General features: G+C 32.1%; 2 protein-coding genes, 1 long non-coding RNA gene, 1 other non-coding gene and 1 pseudogene across 5 annotated transcripts; 3 read left to right on the top strand and 2 right to left on the bottom strand.

Moving 5' to 3' along the window:
• Window positions 1-57: 57 nt before the first annotated feature.
• Window positions 58-163, top strand: LOC124495334 (U6 spliceosomal RNA). Its single transcript, XR_006959287.1, has one exon. It is a non-coding gene; the product is annotated as a U6 spliceosomal RNA (small nuclear RNA).
• Window positions 164-2,628: 2,465 nt separating this feature from the next.
• Window positions 2,629-5,976, top strand: LOC124494402 (uncharacterized). 2 transcript variants are annotated; one of them, XM_047057563.2, is made up of 8 exons: window positions 2,963-3,099; window positions 3,179-3,467; window positions 3,529-3,687; window positions 3,743-4,170; window positions 4,226-4,581; window positions 4,635-4,771; window positions 4,834-4,911; window positions 4,991-5,976. In XM_047057563.2, the coding sequence occupies exons 3-8, from the start codon at window positions 3,665-3,667 to the stop codon at window positions 5,721-5,723; spliced, it is 1,755 nt and encodes a 584-aa protein (XP_046913519.2). In that variant the 5' UTR covers window positions 2,963-3,099; window positions 3,179-3,467; window positions 3,529-3,664; the 3' UTR covers window positions 5,724-5,976. The 2 variants fall into 2 exon arrangements, with proteins under 2 accessions (XP_075585803.1, XP_046913519.2); XM_075729688.1 differs by lacking the exon at window positions 4,834-4,911 and having other exon boundaries at window positions 2,629-3,099.
• A 254-nt stretch (window positions 5,977-6,230) lies between these two features.
• On the bottom strand, window positions 6,231-8,477 carry LOC124494800 (uncharacterized; annotated as a pseudogene).
• Window positions 8,478-9,538: 1,061 nt separating this feature from the next.
• Window positions 9,539-10,969, bottom strand: LOC142597399 (uncharacterized). Its single transcript, XR_012832127.1, has 2 exons — window positions 10,542-10,969; window positions 9,539-10,456 (listed from the first exon to the last, which is right to left on the bottom strand). It is a non-coding gene; the product is annotated as an uncharacterized LOC142597399 (long non-coding RNA).
• Window positions 10,970-11,024: 55 nt separating this feature from the next.
• Window positions 11,025-20,429, top strand: LOC124494491 (uncharacterized). Its single transcript, XM_075729815.1, has 4 exons — window positions 11,025-12,736; window positions 18,667-18,819; window positions 18,888-18,956; window positions 19,019-20,429. The coding sequence occupies exons 1-4, from the start codon at window positions 12,684-12,686 to the stop codon at window positions 19,845-19,847; spliced, it is 1,104 nt and encodes a 367-aa protein (XP_075585930.1). The 5' UTR covers window positions 11,025-12,683; the 3' UTR covers window positions 19,848-20,429.
• Window positions 20,430-22,114: the final 1,685 nt, after the last annotated feature.

Raw genomic sequence — 22,114 nt, 5'->3', positions numbered from 1 at the left:
GGAACCGTGGTATGATTTTTTACACTTTAAATCGCTTCCGTGTATCCATTTCGTATTGTCCGGTGTCGGCCGGACATATACTAAAATTGGAACGATACAGAGAAGATTAGCATGGCCCCTGCGCAAGGATGACACGCAAAATCGTGAAGCGTTCCAAATTTTTTATTTTTTTTGATTCCGAACTTGTTCAAGTAATTTTAATGTTTCCGAACCCCAAACATTAATATGTCAATTTGGACGGGAAAGCCAACTGATTCAATTGTACGATAGCTGATTGATTGCATACTGCATGCGATAAATTCAGCCTCGGACGTGTTATCCACCACCATTTTTTTGTGTTTTAGTACGCCACAATATAAAAAAATCAAAAAAATAAAAAAAAACAAAACAAAATAAAACAATCATACCCGACATCAAAGGATGCGAAGAACATCCGATTGATAAAACAAAACAAATTATAATTCTGAAATTACTATATAAACGAATCTAAAAGAATAATAAAGTACGATAATTATTGTTGGTGAATTTGAGTGAGAACGCAACAAATTGGTTTGTTTGCGATAAGCCAGCAAGATATTTGCGTTAAAATCTCAACACTGTAATAATTGATCGTCAAAAAAAAAAATTATAAGTGAAATTTATAATTTGTGAAAAAAAATAAAATAAAAAAAATTATAAAATTGCTTCGGCAATCATCAAAAATCAACAAATTGCTTCGGCAATCATCAAAAATCAACAAATTGCTTCGGCAATCATCAAAAATCAACAAATTGCTTCGGCAATTATCAAATCAACAAATTGCTTCGGCAATCTCAAAAATAAAATTGTATTGACAAATTAAAAATCTTGAAAATAAAGTTGCTTCGGCAATCGTGAAAATATAAATAGTATTATCAACTTTATTGAAAAAAAATATATATAAAAAAAACAAAAATGACAAAAATTGAAGAATTTGAACAAGAATCAAAAATCACAAAACGATTAGAATTCTTGGAAAATATGAAATCAAAATTGAGAAAAAAAAATCACCGAATTTCATAAAGAAATTAAAAATAACACGTTTTTGAATACTGATCTAATTGTAAAAACACATAAATTAAATGAAGCTATCGTCGAATTTAATGAAGAATTGACAGAAATTGTTGATTTATCGAACAAAAAGGAAATAGCAATCGATGCAGATAAGTATAAAATACTTGATTCTGTGTACGATGAAAAATTGAAAGAAATTTCGCAATTTGTTTTCAACTCGGAGAAAAAATTAAACGGGAAAAACATTGACTCAACAAATTCGCAACAATCAACATCATCAGTGATTCATGACAAAAGAAATAACGTTGATTCTTTAGCAATGGCCAACACTGCATTACCAGTAACGAACTTTGATTTTGAATCACCGTCGTTAACATTGCCATTTTCCTTATCGTTCATAAATTTGTGACAATTCTTCTTAATGTGACCCAATTTATCACAATAATAACATTTTAAGGTCTTCTTTTCATCATTTTTCGTTGTTGCCAGTGTCACTGATTTATTCAATGTATCATTTGATTGTTTCACAACAGAATTACCAGATCCACGATCTTTAATTCTTTGACGTAACAACGATTCAATTTTGAATCAATTTATTCATTGTCCATATTGAATTCAGACATCACTGTTGTAGGATTTGATTATACAACAATAGTGTTTGTACAATATTTATTAGAGTAGCGTTATTAGCTACAGTTAACATTTATTTATTTATTAAAATTTGTTCATTCTTTATTCGATTGATTCTTACTACAACAATCACCCGAACCTGACTAACAATGTCTTGATGTTCGGGAGGCAAAATAGCCAATACACGTTGACACAAGTCGATTTCATCCAGACCACTAGTTTAGTATTGATTTCACGAATTTTGCCAAAGAATGATAATTGTTCATCAAATGCGATCGTATGAAATTGTCTTTGAGCGCCATAATAATTGCTGATTTTGATCCTTCATACTTATTACGTAATAGCTCAAGCATATTCTCAGGATTTTCACAGCTCATAACCATGTTAGCGTCTTGTTCAGATAAGGTGCCCAAAATGATCGCCATTGCTCGACCCGTATCAGCTTCTTCTTCAGGAGATCCCGGCAAGGTTCCCGAACACTATTTCCAAATCTTCAAACTAATCATTGTTAGTTCCACCGAGCGAATCCATAGATTCAAATCAATTGATAATTTAGGAATAGGAGCCACAGATGCGAAATGATTCATTTTAATCAATCAAAACCAAAGATTAAAATAATCACAAAAACAAAACGAGCAATAATAATTCAAAAACACAATTTTAAAATAAGCCACGTGGAGCTGAGCCCATAACCTGTAAAAGTTAACACAGCAAAAGATTGGTTTATTTAAAATGTGATTTTAATATCATTCTGTTTTTCGATATCTATTTTCCAGATCAATCTGTTCCCGTTTCAATTGTTGCATGCTTGCTTCCTTTAACAAAGGTTGTTGTGATTGCTGTAATTGTTTTAATATGGATATATCTTCTTTAAGTTTTGCATTCTCTATTTTTCTATTGCAAAGAGAAAATTTCAATTATTCAAAAAGAATTTCTTACCAAGAAAAACAAACTTACAATTTTTCCATCTCGACACGGGATTTTTTATTGTTTAAGTTGTTCATTAAGATTTTTATTGTCTTTTTTTATATTGCAAAAAAAGTTCAATTATTCAAAACGAATTTCTCAATTTTTTTCAGATCTCAGATTATGAAAATTGTTGAAGTAGTTGTGGATTAACATATGTAGAAAAATAAATCAATAAACAACAGTGCAGACGCTGATGAGTTGGCCATGAGTCCAAAACCAGCATGGTCGGCAAGCCTGATAAGCCGAATATAAGCAGACCGTTTGAGCTCGATTTCGATTATGTTTGTGGCTGACACAGTCAATTTTTGTTAAAAATTATGCTTGTTATTATCTAATTTGGAGATGACAATAAATGTGGTCTTTGGACCTAGTTATCCACAGCTTGGGCTGTGTCTATTTGTACACATATAATGAAATGCAGACTGAGATTTACGAAACTAGACCATTAAATCTGCATAAATCCATTAGGTTTGTTATAAATATAACTTTTATAAATAATAATTTTTGCAAACAATATATAAACTTTACAAAATATTAATTTCTTTAGCCTCTACAAAAAGGAATCGGCCAAACTATCAAAGAAAAAATATAAAAGCCCGTATGGCATAAAGCGAAAATCATGTTTCGACGGTCTGGGTGTGAACATATTTCAAATTTCACCACCAGACCTATTCCACGATATCGTAGAATGGTTTGAGCCCAGAATTTCACAAATATTGCTAAAATCAGCATCTGTGTCTAGAACACAAATCAAAAATAAAATAAAACAGATTAACTGGATCAACGGTCCAGTCAAAGTCAAAGAGGACTTTTCCCTGAAGGGGAAAGGAACACAAGTATGTTCTTAGATAAATTATTTGATGAAAATATAATTTTCTTACCTATTTCGAATACCAGAAATTTGAATTTTTAGTACGAATGATGGAAATTTTTCCCGAATGGATAGAATTTCCACCAGAAATTTACCTTTCATTGAGGAAGGTGATTTATTAAATTTTTTCACCTTCTTCATTCGAAATGAATGAATTAAAAAATGATATGCAAAATCTGGTCAGGGTATGTGTCTTAAATATTTTTTCAAATGCTTAAAAAATTAAATGTCTAATTTCAGCTATGCCGACCCCATTTCCAATTTGCGAAATGGTGACAATGATGATGATTATGATGATGATAGTGAAGAAACAGAATCCAGTTCAGAAGTAGAATGGAATTCCACTGGCTATGAGCCAGCAGTAAATCATGAAGACTTCGAACTCGGCAGATCGTTTTTTGACATCGTCAAAGACGAGTTGCCATCGGAATTGTATTCGAAATTCATTGAATTTTGCAAATCGATAAATAAGTGTCGATTACAATTCCATATAACACAAAAAGCCATATCATCAGTGCACGAAGCACATAAAAATATATTTGAATTGGATAGTAAAAATCAGAAATTGCAGAATTTCATGACGAAATTCGTCAATTCAATATATCTGCAAAAAAAATTCTCTGAAAATTTACCGCCATACGTAAAATCAGAAGAATTGAAATTGACCAGTAATTTAAAAATGTTAAATGTAAATTTCAACTAATATTTTTTTTTTATTTGCAGATGGTAAAAAATATCATTACATTGGCATTGAAAAAATTTTGAAAACACATATTATCGACGACAATCTAATCCGGAATATTTTTGATGAAAATCAAGAAAATTTATCAGAATATGTCCGGAAAAATGGCCATCAAAACAAACTGCGGATTGTATTATCCGGAGATGATTTTGGCGTATCGAATCCAATTGGAGGAGCTGAACGTAAATTGTTCGCCCTTTATATGGACACAGATAACGCCAAAATTTACAACACTAAAGCTAATCAGCTTCCATTAGTGTTGTTATGCGAAAGATCGCATATTACTGACTTGAATGAACTATTCAGTCCAGTAAAAAGAGATCTTAAACGACTTATGGTAAGTTGTTACAAAATTTAGTAATTATTAGTTTAAAAACTTTAAATAATTAGGATAATGGCATCACTGTTCAGTACAATGGTATTGAAAGAAAATTAGAAATATGCCTGGCTTACGTTTTGGCAGATAATTTGGGCGTATGTGAAATGTTAGGCATGAAAAGAAATTTTTCAAAAGGCTTTATATGCCGGTAAGTTGAACTTTTTAATTTTTCAGATTTCAAATTGTGAAAATTGAAAATTTTTTTTCAAGTTATTGTGGATTAACATATAACGAAATGCAGACTGAGATTTACGAAACCAGATCATTAAATCTGCATAAATCCATTAGGTTTGTTATAAATATAACTTTTATAAATAATAATTTTTTCAAACAATATATAAACTTTACAAAATATTAATTTCTTTAGCCTCTACAAAAAGGAATCGGCCAAACTATCAAAGAAAAAATATAAAAGCCCGTATGGCATAAAGCGAAAATCATGTTTCGACGGAAGTAAAACAGCCATCACAACGCCATTCGGTTTATATGAATATACCAGATTACCATTTGGACTACGAAATGCTCCGAGTACATTTCAACGGTTCATTGATATCGTTCTTAGAGATCTGGATTTCGTTTTTGCCTATCAAGATGACATATTAGTAGCATCTAAAAATGAAAATGAACATGTAACACATCTTGATATATTGTTCAACAAATTAGCTGAATTTGGTTTAACGATTAGCATGGATAAATCATCATTTTTCAAAAACGAAGTAAAATTTCTTGGTCATAAAATATCGAAAGACGGAATCAGCGTATTGGAAGAAAAATTAGATGCCATCATAAACTATCCCGTACCATCAACAGTAAAAAGTTTGAAAAGATTTCTTGGTATGGTCAACTTTTATAGAAGATTTATTCCTAATGCAGCTAAATTTATGGTATCGTTATATGATATGGAAAAAGTAGAAGGAAGATTTGAATGGTCAATTTCCTCTAAATTTGGAATAGCAAAGATTTCGGCACTGGCAATTTTCATCTGGGATATTAATTTCATTGTAATTCTCTTTATTCATTTCCTGTTCCATCTTTTTTTCGCTTTCTTCGTAAATTTCCAGGTCCGATTCCAATTTGGCAAAGTTAAGATTGTCAAATGATCGTAAAAATGACAAACAAATTATGTTTTAGATGCTGTTTAAATTCTTCCACTGTTCTTAGTTGATTATCTGAAAAAGAACATGAGATAAAAAACAAAATATTCTCAAAAGCAAAAACCGAATATTCACCATTCATATACTTGATAAAAGAAATATAGTCTTCACTGGACATACAAAAATCAATTATTGATACCATATTATATTCGATGTATGATCACACAAATAAAGCGAAAAATATTTTTTGATTATCAAATCCGTTAATTAGAATCGATGTTGTCAATATTATTGGATTAAAAAAAATGTAATCGATCTAATGTTATCAATCTTTTCAAATGATGACGAAATAATTTTTTCAAACGACGAAACATTCTTTTCAAATGATGAACGAACGATTTCTCCCATATTGCAGCAAAATTTAACGACATCGAATTGATGGACAGTAAGCAGCACACAAAATTTTGTGCTTAGGGCATATTTTCATCTCATTATTTAAAAACGATTAAGAACTTCATCATCAAATTTTTTATATATTTTGAAGAGTGAAGACCTTCTTCGAAGTATTATCATCGTCGAATACTTCATACCATATGGTTCCTTTGACTAAAATTTGTTTTGTTTCATGGTTAATTAGAAATTTTGTTCCTTGAAGCCATATTTTTGGACGATACCCGGGAACAAGCACTCTTCTCAAGACATTTTTGTCAAGATAAAAATCGCCTTGATTCCGGTTTCCATTCACGAATCCATGAAAGGTGTATGCATCATACTCCTCCACGGTTGTTTGCTTGATCCATCCTTCTTTTGAAATTTCCTTTCCAAATGATGGTAATGTTTATCTCAAAGCAATACGGCAATTCAATGTAGCTGCTGGAGATTTCCAGCAGCCCATTCAGCTGCCGTATCTTTTTGAGATTTGATGTACACTTTCATATCTGATAGATGATGAAAGGTATAATGGGCCAAATCTCTTCATATTATTTGAATAATGCAACAATTTATGAAGTTTATATGTTACATTAAATTTCAGATATTTGTGTTGATTGCTAATTTGGACAAATGAATCGATAATCGATTTGCTGAACATATCCAAATCTTTCAAATCGTTGGAATTAAACTGTGCCTGCCTACACAATAGGAAAAAAAACAGTTGATTCATAAAATTGAATTATGTCAATTTCACTGTCGCAAATTTTTTCAAATTCATCAAAAAAGATTTCGGGCAATCTCATGAAACTTTCAAACTTCTATTGAAAAAAATGAATTGAATAAATATTAAAATTTCAAATGAAGGTGAATAAAACAGAATTTACCTGAACTCCATTTACATTTATATTTAAGAATTTATTTTTGAATTCAGCCGATATTTTTCCATTATATAATGGAAAACTTCCAAGTCGTAGGGCAATAGTCTTGGTTGATAAATTCAAATTTTCTTTGGATTTTATAAGGGACAATAAAAAAAGGTTCATAATTTTGACAATTGGACCCTCTAAATTTACAAATTAAGTTAATTAATGGATTAATGGAATTCAACATGATGAACATACCGAACAAGTCGTGAAAAATATCGGGGGTGATATATTGCTGAGAGTAACCCCTTCCAATTGGGTTAAAATACAGCTTCTGAGGGCCATATTCATTACGCCTGATTTAATCAGACTGTTCTGATCGGAATTCAAAATGCCATGCAAACGTGAGGTTGAATGATTCTCACGTTTGGCTAAGCACTCACGACAGAAGCTACTTTTAGCGAATGCCATAGAAAAACCCAGGATCTCATTTTGGGCCAAATTGTCGCAGATAATTTTTGAAAGTGTTATCTGGACTTTGACAATTTCACCATCATCTTTGGTAATTTTCATGCCGGATTTTTCTAATTGTTGCATTTCACGAACGAACGGCTTCAATATCATGTTCATTGAATCTTTTATTCGTGTAATCGGTCTTTTAACCAAGAGAAACACGTTGATTTGGTCACGTTGCACTCGTTCCTTAAGTGGTAAATTAGAACAGGAAAGGTAACCGGCAAGAAATTTTTGGCCTTTCTTTCTTATGAAAGAATAGTCATCGAGAGATATTTCTAGTCGAAGTTTACCTTTGAGTCTATCGAACATCGTTTTGTCGGTGGTATCAAGTTCATTATTAATCGTAAAATTTTTTCTTTCGTTTTCAGGAACAAATTGCAATCCTTTTCAATATGGATATTCAAAAGAAAATCAAATTTTTTTCGACTCGATAAAAACCAAATTGCAAGACATTGGGAAGAATTTTCGATTGTGGGTTAAAATAGCCAAATTAAAAATAGCCAAAACTGAAAACAGCCAATACTGAAAATTGTCAAATCGGAAATAAACTGTTTGTCAGTATACACAGAGAGAAAAAATAAAATTTGATTTACTCAATATCCTGTCAATAAACAACGTTACCATTGAATTTGTATATAAACGCTGTTTATTGACAGGATATTGAGTAAATCATTTTCGATGTTTTCTCTCTTTATCCAAACCTCAACTTTTTTCCGTTACTATTAACCGAGACCACCTAACCTAACCTAACCTCATCTTATTATTTATTGCCGGATAAAAAATTATTGTAGCGGTACGTCGTATGTGAACAAGGCAGAATAGTGGAGATAGTGGAGAGCACGTTTTTAGAACTTTCGATGTAGAATGACGTGTGTTTGTTTTCTTTGATGTTGTTTTTTGATTTTTGTAAAATTGTGAATGATATACCAACGTATTGTATGTAATCCATTTTTTAACCATTATAATCTAAAATTTATTATTCATTTTCAGAAATAAAGTTCACAACTAGTTAATGTAACAAATTATCTTTATTTTCTTTTTCTTTATTTTATATTGTTAAATTTTTCCTTCCCGGTTACATGATGTTAATTTAATTTTGTATTATGATTTTAAATGATTGGCCATTGCCGATCAATTTTATGTTGGTCAATAAAATAAATTCATTTAAAAAAAACCAACCTAACCTAACCTAACCTAACCTAAACTAAACTAAACTAAACTAAACTAAACTAAACATTTTTTGCTTTTGCTGTTTTCTGCCTTGGATATTTTCAATTTGGCTATTTTAACCCGCAACCGAATTTTCCGTCAAATCCTACAAAACATCATCTGGATGAGGCCAACAACATTGTTATGTTTCTATTGAAGAAAATTTAAAACGCATTTCGAATGACAATGATCAATAGAAAAAAATGAAGTTCAAGAATGTTATCAGCGAAAAAGAAATGTCCGAATGCTTTCGTGAAATGGAACAAGTCAAAAAGTTTCGTGAAGAGCGAATGAAAACCTGGATGTTTATTTTGTCATAAATCTCACCTGACCGATTCGTGTTCATTGTGTGTTTTGGACAGAATTCGCATAGTATCAGAGCAAAAACGTTGCTATAAATGCTTCGATCAAGATCATTTAAGTTATGAATGCAAAAAACCCGACTGTCCAATTTGCGGACAAAATCGTCATGAAGCTGGACATTAAAAAACAACCACCATCACAATTGTTATTAATGTCCATGTGTCAATGTTAAAATAATCACCATCATCATCATGTCAATTGTTTTTATTGAGCATGCATTTTCGCACCCTTTATTCATTATCGTTGTTTGAGCTAAAAACAGGTCAACAGATTCATCATCATCGGCATTATCATCGTTGTATTAACATGTTCATATTTTTAATTGTTTTCATGCATTAAATTATTATTTTCAATAAAGACCTTCAAAGTTATTCGAACCGACCAGTGTTAAATTATCTTTATTCTATCTCTATATATATAGTAACGTTCGTGCAACGGTTGAGAAGAAGAACTTTATTAGTCAACTAATCAAAGGTTAAACAACAAGTGAGTGTCCAGTGTTTGTGTCATGACCTTATATACATGTCGTGTCCTTTGTGTGTGTGTGACATTAGTAGTAGTGGTGGTGTTGTGTAGTGTGAGTGGTACATGTGTGTGTGGGAGTGCCGCCTACTCCTCCCCCTCAAGACGGAAGTGTCCGGGGTCGGCCGCGGTTTCTAATTATGTCTAAGTCGGTGTTTACAGCCAGTGACTTCTTGATGTGGTTATGATGGATCCAACGGAAGTTACCATTCCTGTCCTGGATTTTGATGTTCGGGTAATTCATTTCGGCTGCTATAAATGGGCCTTTCCAACGTCGGTTGAACTTTTTCGAGCTCCCCATAGTTGCTTCGACCAAATGCCATAGCACTCTGTCGCCAATTTGAATCGGTTCCACTTTCGTTTTTCTGTCATATTGATCTTTTGAAATTGTAATTTTGTACATGATAGAAAATTAAACAAAAATATATGATTGAATGTGTGAATGATATATGCAGACTGTGCACCGCACAAGGCCTCGCGCTGCCTTCGCCCTTTCCGCTGTACAACACAGGGCCTCGCAGCTCCAACTTTTCAAGCTATTTTTGCACAAAGGCCTCGCGATTTTCTCGGCCGGCCCTGGATATATGATTGAATGTTGAATGATAGGGATTAATCAGGGATAAATGGTTCCTGGAATCGATTTTTTTTCCGTACAAATAGCCAGTACCAAATGCCAAAAATTATGAATATTGCTGCAAAACTGATTCCAAAGATTAGAAAATTTGAAATTTGTGATGATGCAATGGTGGTGGTGGGTGTGATGGTGGTTGTTGAATCATTATCATCATAATCATCATTATCATCATCAAAATCATCAAAATCAACACCAAAGTACTTTTTGTATATATTTGCATTTGTTAATGCAAAGTAAAAAAAAATATGAAAAATTTCATCATTTTTATTGTATATGAATAAATACATTTTTTATTCGAATTCTTCCGAATATTCCTCGTAAATATCGGAATCGCAAATGATGGATTCTTCATATTTTCCAAGTTAAAATTTCCTGCCAAAAAGCCACCACCAAATGCCAAAAATAAATATCAATGATGCAAAGCCGATGCCAAAAATAAGAAACATCGAAATTTCTGATGAAGCCACGATGATGGTGGGTGTGATGGTCGTTGTTGAATCATTATCATCATTATCATAATCATAGTAATCTTCGTATTTATTTGCATTTGATAATGCAAAGTAAAAAAAATGTGAAAAGTTTCAACATTTTTATCATCATTTTTGGATCAAACACAATGTTGATAGATCTATGACTACAACACAACGATGAATCTCTAAAATTTACGCAGTTAACTCAAATTTGAGTTCAGATAACTATTTAGTATGAGCTACTCAGTGTGTGTTGTGTGTGTGTGTGTGTCTGAACATATCGAACAGTGGGGAAAACTTTTGAATGCCGCTGAACAGTTCGTCCAGCTCAGAAGTAGAAGTCGCTTCCAAAGAAACGCATTCTGTGGTATGTAGCTTTGACAAAGCTTTTTTTCATTGTTCTAGCTCAGCACACGTTGCTGCAGCTTTTGCATCCAATAGATGGTGCAGTCATTCAATAGAACATAGAAAGAGTTCGAATTCGAATTTTTCGAATTGATTATTGTGATAATACATGTGGCACACGTGATTTTCATTTTGTTTGCCTGTGTGAGTGTGTATTTGATGATGAAATCTTGCCTGAACAATGATTTCGTTATGCACGCACAAATCATCATTCGCTATGAAAAATGTTATAAATGTTGATGATGTTGATCGATGCACCTTTACCTTCAACTACAGATGACATTATTCATATCACAGGATACATTTCGGATGATCATTCTACCTCTTAATGATTAAATCAATACATGGAGAATACATCTGGATTTGCTTCAATCCTACATTCATCCTAATTTCAAATCTGAACCTTCTTCCACACGATGTCAACAATGATTCCATTATTGATTATAAGAAAATTTAACTTTTATTTATTAATCAAATCAAATCAAATCTTTATTTAAAGTGCGTCATCCGATGGATGTTTGCACTGTTGAATTAAACAAAAATTAATTAGTTATAAAATATACTGGGAAATTAAAAGAGCATAAAAGGTTAAGAGTTTGTGTTGAGTGAGTGTGTATTGTGTTTGATCATCTGAATAGTGTAAATTTCCTTGCATAATTTTGTGAATTTGTAATAATTATTTTTAGTTGAAGTGTATTCGTGTGTGTCTTGGAAAGTATTTACATGTGATGTGTTTTGTGTATGTACATGATAGTGTGTGTAATGATGTTTCTTCTCCGCATTGGCAGCATGGGTGTGTTTTTGTTAATTGTGAATAAGAATTTTGCAAAGGGTCCATGACCAGAGAAGAAGGGTGTGGTGTAGGTGTTTGGTGTGATATGTTTAGGAATGTCGTCAGGAAAGAATGATCTAAAAGTGTCATTTATATTGTTTAGGAGTTTTTGTTTTTGGGTGTTTATGTAGTGATCACTGATATTTTTAGCTGTGTAAGGATGCTTTTATTTATTAATGATAAATATGATATTAAAAAATGTTGACATTGTAATTTTGTACATGATTGAAAATTAAACAAAAATATGATTAAATGTGTGAATGATAGGGATATCAGAATTTAAATGTTCTTTTTTATAAAGACGGATAATCAGGGATAGATGCTTCCTGGAATCGCATATTTTTATATTTTCAGCAATATGAATAAATACATTTTTATTCGAATTCTTCCGAATATTCCTCGTAAATATCGGAATCGCAAATGATGGATTCTTCATATTTTCCAAGTTAAAATTTCCTGCCAAATAGCCAGTACCAAATGCCAAAAATTATCAATGTTGCAAAACCAATGCCAAAGATAAGAAACATCGAAATTTGTGATGATGCAACGGTGATGGTGGGTGTGATGCAACGCCGCCGCCAGGATTTAATTCAGGGGGGTGCACATTCGCGTTTTTTTTATTATTGAAAGATTTATTTTTTTTCTCCATTTTCTTTTTTTTCAAAAGCTAGGGGGTGCACATGCACCTACTTGCACCCCACTACAGGCGCCCATGGTGTGATGGTCGTTGTTGAATCATTATCATCATCAAAATCATCAAAATCAACACCAAAGTACTTTTTGTATATATTATATATATTTGCATTTGCTAATGCAAAGTAAAAAAAAAATATGAAAAATTTCAACATTTTTATCATCATTTTTGGATCAAACACAATGTTGATAGATCTATGAATGCAACACAACGATAATGAATTCTTCTATTTATACAACACAACGATGATGACGATGAATCTATGACTACAACACAACGATGAATCACTAAAATTTACGCAGTTAGCTCAAATTTGAGTTCAGATAACTATTTAGTATGAGCTACTCAGTGTGTGTTGTGTGTGTGTGTATGAGCATGCGGGAAAACTTTTGAATGCCGCTGAACAGTTCATCCAGCTCAGAAGTAGAAGTCGCTTCCAAAGAAACGCATTCTGTGGTATGTAGCTTTGACAAAGCTTTTTTTCATTGTTCTAGCTCCGCACACTTTGCTGCAGATTTTGCATCCAATAGATGGTGCAGTCATTCAATAGAACATAGAAAGAGTTCGAATTCGAATTTTTCGAATTGATTATTGTGATAATACATGTGTCACACGTGATTTTCATTTTGTGTGCCTGTGTGAGTGTGTATTTGATGATGAAATCTTGCCTGAAGACTGCATTCAATGGAATGATTTTTTCTGTGTTTTTGTTTCCATGATCTATGATCTACTCATTGTTTGGTAAGTTAGTTCGGTTATTTAACCTGATTATACCTAAAATACCTGATAACTTTTTTCATTTAAAATAAAGAAAATGGAGCATTTACGATATTGCATAAAGCCACAGCGGTTGACGATTCAATGTTGAGTCTTCATGCGATGAACCCACAAGATTATCTTATAGGATCTATAGACACAAACTTGGATTAAACATTGGATCGATTATCATGTTCAGTCGCAATATTGAACCACAAAGTGGTTTGCTCAATGGCACGGGTTTATTTGTAAATAGACGCAGCATTGAAGCTCGAATATTGACAAGGAGGCTATGATTCATTTTGCAGCAAAACGATCGAGATCCTAAGCTACCATATAAATTGACGATTTCCTGTCGTATTGGCTTTTGCTCTGACAATTAATATTTTAAGGGAAATCTTTCGATAAAATAAGTGTGTACCTTCCTACACCAGTATTGCAACATGGAATGATTTATGTGGCTTTTTGCCGCTGCAAAAATCCTAATAATCTGAAGATTTTTGTTCAGGAAATTTAGGAAAAGATCAACAATGACCACAGTATCTATACCAAAAATACTATATGCCAATTCAACAGATTCTATCGTTTATTACTGGAAGAAAAATTGTAACAATTTTTAATGTTGATAATAAAACTGCTATCTCTATTGTTACAACCGGTAATATGAAGCGTACAAGATCAATAAATATTAAAGCAAAAAAGTTATTGGAAATTATTCGTGAAAGCGACTTTGACATTGAATATGTTGATACAAATAATCAATATGCAGATATATTTACAAAGCCACTTTGTGAAAGAAAAATTGATTTGTTTTGTAAATTGATTTTTTGTTTTATTTAATGATTTTTTTGTTCTTTTGTAAAAGGGGGAAGAATTGTTGTAACTTTGTATTTGAACAGTCTTCTTTGTATTGTATGTTTTTGTAATGTTTGACTTTTATTCGAACTCAAAATAAAGTTATTCTATTTTGTGCTGTCATTCAATAAGCACGTGTCTATTAATTTTACATATTGCCATGTCGTTGCAGAAACTAGGGAGAAATTGTTGAATAGTTGTATTGTTGAATAATGCTAGTTTTTCACTCGTACACTCGTTTTTTTTGTTAATATTTGGTAAAAGAAAAAAAAGCAATCGAGCAAAAAATGTGCATCATAAAATTTTACTATCATGTTTCATCTAATTCATTGATTAGTCATCGACCAAAACTAGTCGTTTGTTTAGTATTTGTTATTTATTTGGTCCTATATTTCAGATTTTTCGAACAAAAAGCTTCATAAAATTTTACTATTTGTTTCATAAAATTTTACTATTTGTTTCAAAAAATTTTACTATTTGTTTCATAAAATTTTACTATTTGTTTCAAAAAATTTTACTATTTGTTTCATAAAATTTTACTATTTGTTTCAAAAAATTTTACTATTTGTTTCATAAAATTTTACTATTTGTTTCAAAAAATTTTACTATTTGTTTCATAAAATTTTACTATTTGTTTCATAAAATTTTACTATTTGTTTCATAAAATTTTACTATTTGTTTCAAAAAATTTTACTATTTGTTTCATAAAATTTTACTATTTGTTTCATCTAATCCATTGATTATGTCATCGACCAAAACTAGTCGTTTGTTTAGTATTTGTTATTTATTTGGTCCTATATTTTAGATTTTTCGAACAAAAAGCTTCATAAAATTTTACTATTTGTTTCATAAAATTTTACTATTTGTTTCATAAAATTTTACTATTTGTTTCATAAAATTTTACTATTTGTTTCATCTAATCCATTGATTATGTCATGGAACAAAACTAGAATTTTGTTTAGTATTTGTTATTTATTTGGCCCTATATTTAGATTAATTGAACAAAAAGCTTCATAAAATTTTACTATTTGTTTCATAAAATTTTACTATTTGTTTCATAAAATTTTACTATTTGTTTCATAAAATTTTACTATTTGTTTCATAAAATTTTACTATTTGTTTCATCTAATCCATTGATTATGTCATCGACCAAAACTAGTCTTTTGTTTAGTATTTGTTATTTATTTGGCTCTATATTTTAGATTAGTCGAGCAAAAAATGTGCATCATAAAATTTTACTATCATGCGTCATTGAACGATGAACTGATTCAAAGGACCACTTTTACTATAAAAACGATTGTAAAACTGGCATTCGACACGATAATTTTATCACTTTGTTTCAATAACAAGATCGTGTAACTTCGACTGATTTTTGTTCCAACCATTTTTGTCTGGATAAGTCAAATATTGAAATCACAACTGCTTTCCGCATCCGCTTTATAAAATTGGCGTGGATTATTCAACGAAATTCTTGGCCAATAAAAGACGAAAAACATCGGGAAAAAATCCGTGAGTATGATTATTGTCAATTTGCAGGTACAAAGTGATTAAGAAAAAAACTACGATTTCAATTCGTTCACTCGTACACTCGTTTTTATAGTAAAACTGGTAAAAGAAAAAAAGCAATCGAGCAAAAAATGTGCATCATAAAATTTTACTATCATGCCATGGAACAAAACTTGTCTTTTGTTTAGTATTTGTTATTTAGTTGGCTATAATATAATAGATTATTCGAGCAAAAAATGTGCATCATAAAATTTTACTATCATGTCATGGAACAAAACTAGAATTTTGTTTAGTATTTGTTATTTATTTGGCCATAATATAATAGACCAGCCCGGTACAGGCGCTTCGCGCCTGCCCCAGGCTGGCCCTGCGGGGCTGACTCCTGACAGTCAATATAGCTGGATACCCGCAGGTGTGGCGGCTGCGCCGCCCCCCCTGCTTGGTATCCAGCCAAAGGTATGAATTCTTGAGGTCAATAGAGCTGGATACCCGCAGGGGTGGCGGCTGCGCCGCCCCCCCTGCTTGGTATCCAGTCAAAGGTATCAATCCTTGACGGTCAATAAAGCTGGATACCCGCAGGTGTGGCGGCTGCGCCGCCCCCCCCCCCCTGCTTGGTATCCAGTCAAAGGTATCAATCCTTGACGGTCAATATAGCTGGATACCCGCAGGTAGAATTTTTGCAACAATTTTATGGTTCAGATGCAAGTAAATCACCATTTTATGGCCGTATTGTTAATCGTAAAAATTTTGAACATTTAAAAATACTTTTGGAATCAACTAAAGAAAAAATTGTCATCGGTGGCCATATCGATGTGAAGACTGGTTTTTTCCCCATTGCAATAATGGCTTATGTTACATTCAATGATCCAATAATGCAAAAAGAAATATTCGGACCAATATTACCGATTGTCACTGTTGATTCATTAGATGAAGCATTGGCATTGATCAAACAGAATGAAAAACCATTGTCCATAAATGTTTTCACCAATAATGATCATGTATTTGAAAGATTTCAAAATGGAACATAAGCGGTTCCATTGTGAAGAATGATTTATTTTTCAATCTACTTGTCAATGAATTACCATTCGGTGGTGTTGGTAATTCAGGATTCGGTAATTATTTTGGCCCATATTCATTTCCCCCTACTTGGCATCCAGTCAAAGGTGTCAATTTTAACGCTTCGTGCCTGACGGTGGGTTTCTATGCACGGCGTGTTGCTTCCGGCCTTCGGTTTGGTACCGCAGGGTCAGCCATCACTTGTGCATTGCACCTGATACCTTTGAAAAAGTTGCGTACACCGAACAGCATAATTATTATTGCTAATCGATAAGTTGTAGAAATACGATATTTTTGGTATAGATACTGTGGTCATTGTTGATCTTTTCCTAAATTTCCTGAACAAAAATCTTCAGATTATTAGGATTTTTGCAGCGGCAAAAACCCACATAAATCATTCCATGTTGCAATACTGGTGTAGGAAGGTACACACTTATTTACTTTTTTTTATTTTTAACATTAATTGTCAGAGCAAAAGCCAATACGACAGGAAATCGTCAATTTAAATGGTAGCTTAGGATCTCGATCGTTTTGCTGCAAAATGAATCATAGCCTCCTTGTCAATATTCGAGCTTCAATGCTGCGTCTATTTACAAATAAACCCGTGCCATTGAGCAAACCACTTTGTGGTTCAATATTGCGACTGAACATGATAATCGATCCAATGTTTAATCCAAGTTTGTGTCTATAGATCCTATAGGATAACCTTGTGGGTTCATCGCATGAAGACACTCAACATTGAATCGTCAACCGCTGTGGCTTTTGCAATATCGTAAATGCTCCATTTTCTTTATTTTAAATGAAAAAAGTTATCAGGTATTTAAGGTGTAATCAGGTTAAATAACCGAAATAACTTACCAAACGATGAGTAGATCATAGATCATGGAAACAAAAACAGAAAAAATCATTCCAATAAATGCAGTCTTCAGGCAAGATTTCATCATCAAATACACACTCATACAGGCACACAAAATGAAAATCACGTGCCACATGTATTATCACAATAATCAATTCGAAAAATTCGAATTCGAACTCTATCTATCTTCTATTGAATGACTGCACCATCTATTGGATGCAAAAGCTGCAGCAACGTGTGCTGAGCTAGAACAATGAAAAAAAGCTTTGTCAAAGCTACATACCACAGAATGCGTTTCTTTGGAAGCGACTTCTACTTCTGAGCTGGACGAACTGTTCAGCGGCATTCAAAAGTTTTCCCGCATGCTCATACACACACACACAACACACACTGAGTAGCTCATACCAAATAGTTATGTTTGTACTGAAAATAAGTAGGAATGGCCGGCTCAGCTTCGTCGCATTAAATGCCAAGTTAATACACAGTGCTAGTACACAGTGCAAGCACTTGGCGAGTGTAAAAGTTGCAGTTACTCACAAACGTTAGCGTCATAGTATAGTAGATTATTCGAGCAAAAAATGTGCATCATAAAATTTTACTATCATGTCATGGAACAAAACTAGAATTTTGTTTAGTATTTGTTATTTATTTGGCCATAATATAATAGATTATTCGAGCAAAAAATGTGCATCATAAAATTTTACTATCATGTCATGGAACAAAACTAGAATTTTGTTTAGTATTTGTTATTTATTTGGCCATAATATAATAGATTATTCGAGCAAAAAATGTGCATCATAAAATTTTACTATCATGTCATGGAACAAAACTAGAATTTTGTTTAGTATTTGTTATTTAGTTGGCCCTATATTTCAGATTATTCGAGCAAAAAATGTGCATCATAAAATTTTACTATCATGTCATGGAACAAAACTAGAATTTTGTTTAGTATTTGTTATTTAGTTGGCCCTATATTTCAGATTATTCGAGCAAAAAATGTGCATCATAAAATTTTACTATCATGTTTCATTGAACGATGAACTGATTCAAAGGACCACTTTTACTATAAAAACAATTGGAAAACTGGCATTCGTCACGATAATTTCATCACTTTGTTTCAAGAACAAGATCATGTAACTTCGACTGATTTTTGCTCCAACCATTTTCGTTTTGAATAATTAAAATTTTTTATTCGCAATAGAAAAAAGGAGAATAAAAAATTTGAGGAACAACTTAAAAACAAAAAATCCAGTGTCGAGATCACAAAATTGTAAGTTTTTTTTGTTGATAAGAAATTTTTTTTGAATAATTGAAATTTTTTATTCGCAATAGAAAAAAGGAGATTACACAACTTAAACAACGTGTAAGCGTTCAACAATCAAAAATGAATTCTTCTTCATTAAGCCATTATAATCGTTATAAACAACTACAACAATTATCGAATCCGGGCAGAGTGATTAATGAGTCTGAAGATGCTATTCTTTACAAATTGGAAAAAAACTATAACATTTCATTGGATATTTTTAAATCACTTAATTTTCCATTTGCTGAAGCACGTGAATATGAAAGAAATATGATTTTAAAAAATTTAACGAGAACCAAGGAGAAGAGGAATAAAATTGTATATTTCTTAATGGATCCTTCTATGATAAAAGATATATCATCGCAAGAAAACATAATACTTGGACAAGAATTGATTGATTATCGATTGTTCTATCAATTCATATCGTCAATATTCTATGTTGGTCAAGGGAAAAAAAATCGTCCACCAAAACATTTATTTTATGCTAACAAAGAAATTACGCAGCCGACAAAATTGGATTTAGATCCAAAATTCCGCAAAATCCGGAAAATATGGGACCGTGGTTTGAATCCAATATTGTTTAATGCTTATGAAGGTCTTACGCAACAAGAAGCACAAGCAAGAGAAGCCTTGCTAATTGAAACCATTGGCCTGTACAAACTCACCAATCAGGTTTACGCCACTTATAGAGAAAGATGGAAGATTAGTATAAATAAAAAAAGAATATTGGGAACATATTTACTATGTAAAATTTTCAAGAAATATTCTTCTGAAGAAGAACTGTGGAAGAAAGCTGCCAAATTGGAAATAGCTAGCAAAAATGCTTGCGAAGATGATACCGAAGATGAAAGTGATTGAAAAAGCGAAACGTATTTCCGAGTACATGAACGACGAAAATGGCGTGGCGTAATGGTCATTTTTCTTACTTTTCCCTGACCCAACAAGTTGAACTTTTGATCATTTTAAGAACTTATGTCCAGCCATTATTTTATTAATTCATTGATTATGTCATTGAACAAAACTAGTCATTTGTTTAGTATTTGTTATTTATTTGGCCATAATATAATAGATTAAGTTTGTTTAGTATTTGTCATTTATTTGGCCCTATATTAATATAATAGATTAATCGAGCAAAAAGTTTCATAAAATTTTACTATCATGTTTCAAATTCATTGATTATGTCATTGAAAAAAACTAGTCGTTTGTTTAGTATTTGTCATTTCTTCAATTTAATGAGAAAATGCAATTCTATCGTTTACCTTTGGATGAATCCAATGATTAAACAAGAAGAATTTCAAAAAAATTCTTTATTAAATTTTCCAGTGACACACACACACAACGATATTCATGTTTTTTTGTTCATTTTCATTTTGATTTCCTTTCCAATTACAATTTCAATTATAAAAATTATAATAAATATATATACTATTTTTGGTTGTCGTTATGGTTCCGGATACGGACCGTATTGTTCATGTTTTAAAATTTCGCTTGTCGGACTATTGCACCGTTTTCCAAGCGGAATTGTTTGGTATTTATCAAGCGGTTCTTTGGTTAAGTGAAAAAGATAGTTCTGCAAAGATTTTCGTGGACTCATGGTCTTCGATCTAAGCTTGTATCTCCTGCAGATCAGGTGATAGTTTGGTGCACAGAATTCGCCAATCTGTTTTCAGACATTTTTGTTTGAATTGGGTTCGGGCACATTCTGGTGTTTATGGAAACGAAATGGCTGATCTGTTTGCTAAAGAGGCAACTATGTTGCCTTTCTTTGATTATGATCTTTGTCCCGTTTCTTTTGGTAAATCAATCGTAAAGAATATTGCTCGTTACAATTGGAATCAAAACTGGCTTACATCTGAAAATGGACGTCGAACGAAGGTGTTTTTTCCTTCGATTTATTACCGGTTATCTTTGGACATTAAAATGGATTTTATTTCGTGTGTCGTGAAGACAGTTGTAGGAAACCGAATTTATTAATATAAAAACTTGTGTGACGATGTTCACGTGCTCGTCAATTGAATTGTCGGTGTGTGTGTCGACTCGGAACATTCGGTCGAAATGGGAGAGGGTGGAAATAGGCAGGAGCATGCGCAGCCAGTTGACTGCTACACGTGTCAATTTTTGTCTGGCCATGGTAAATTTGGCGAATATTTGTCTAGATTCAGAATAAGAAGTGATTCTTATTGTTGGTGCGGTGCCTCAGTCCAGGATCCGGTGCATCTGGTTTGTCGGTGTCCGCGGTTTTTGAGAGAACGTTCTTTACTGGAAATACGGTCTGGTATGAATCTAACTGAAGATAATTTGCCATTTTTGTTTCAACTTTTTCCAGAACGGTTATTATTTTTTTTAATATTTTTAATTTTTTGTAATTGTTTATTCTTTTTTTTTCGTTTGTTCTTTTTTTTATTATATTTGTATGTATTTTTCCCCCTATTTTGTTAAAGGCATAGGGGTCAATAAAGTTTATTAAAAAAAAAAAAAATACTATTTTTCTAACATTTGTTTTGATTTTGTCTTTTTTTTTGTTGCACGAATGAAATCGTGACGCATGATAACATCGAAAAAACTTAGTGGCGGTTTCTCATGGTCAGTAATTTTCTGCTCATGGTGTTGCTGTTGTTGGATTTTCGTTGTTAATTTTTATCAATTGTTTGAACTATCTGTTTGAATGGACGAAAAAATTCGCCCTTTTACCTCTTTATAAATTTATTTGCCACTCATAAATTCATTATAATTCAATTATAATTTGATAACCAATGCTGACGATTCCGGTAGTGGATGAAGTGTATTCTCCCAAGGCTGTCGATTCCGGTGATCTATGTAGGCAATGTTCTTCGCTTCTGACGATTCCGGTAATTTGGACCACATCATCTGGAACCAACGGAAACAACGATTTTTTTGAATTCAAATTTTCAAATTTTCATGATTTATATTTAACTAACTAAAGATGAAGGTGAAAATTAACGAAATTTAATTAATTTAATTAATTTAATTTTTTCGAATTTTCAAATTTGAGCTAACTGCGTAAACTTTACATTAGAATCTAATGATTAGATAAAGTCATCGTTGTCTTGTAGTCATAGATTCATCATCATTGCTGCAAAATATTCTGACACGTAGTCTATGAG

Source organism: Dermatophagoides farinae, chromosome 3 (assembly GCF_024713945.1).
Source record: "Dermatophagoides farinae isolate YC_2012a chromosome 3, ASM2471394v1, whole genome shotgun sequence".
Lineage (NCBI taxonomy): Eukaryota > Metazoa > Arthropoda > Arachnida > Sarcoptiformes > Pyroglyphidae > Dermatophagoides > Dermatophagoides farinae.
This window is presented reverse-complemented; position numbering and strand designations above follow the sequence as displayed.

Coding starts and splice junctions, on each gene's coding strand:
- LOC124494402 (XM_047057563.2), top strand. CDS start 3,665: ATGATATGCAAAATCTGGTCAGG. Junction 3,688..3,742: donor ATATGCAAAATCTGGTCAGG/GTATGTGTCTTA, acceptor GTCTAATTTCAG/CTATGCCGACCCCATTTCCA. Junction 4,582..4,634: donor GAGATCTTAAACGACTTATG/GTAAGTTGTTAC, acceptor TTAAATAATTAG/GATAATGGCATCACTGTTCA.
- LOC124494491 (XM_075729815.1), top strand. CDS start 12,684: ATGGTCGTTGTTGAATCATTATCATCATCAAAATCATCAAAATCAACA. Junction 18,820..18,887: donor TGTTTCAAGAACAAGATCAT/GTAACTTCGACT, acceptor TATTCGCAATAG/AAAAAAGGAGAATAAAAAAT. Junction 18,957..19,018: donor AGTGTCGAGATCACAAAATT/GTAAGTTTTTTT, acceptor TATTCGCAATAG/AAAAAAGGAGATTACACAAC.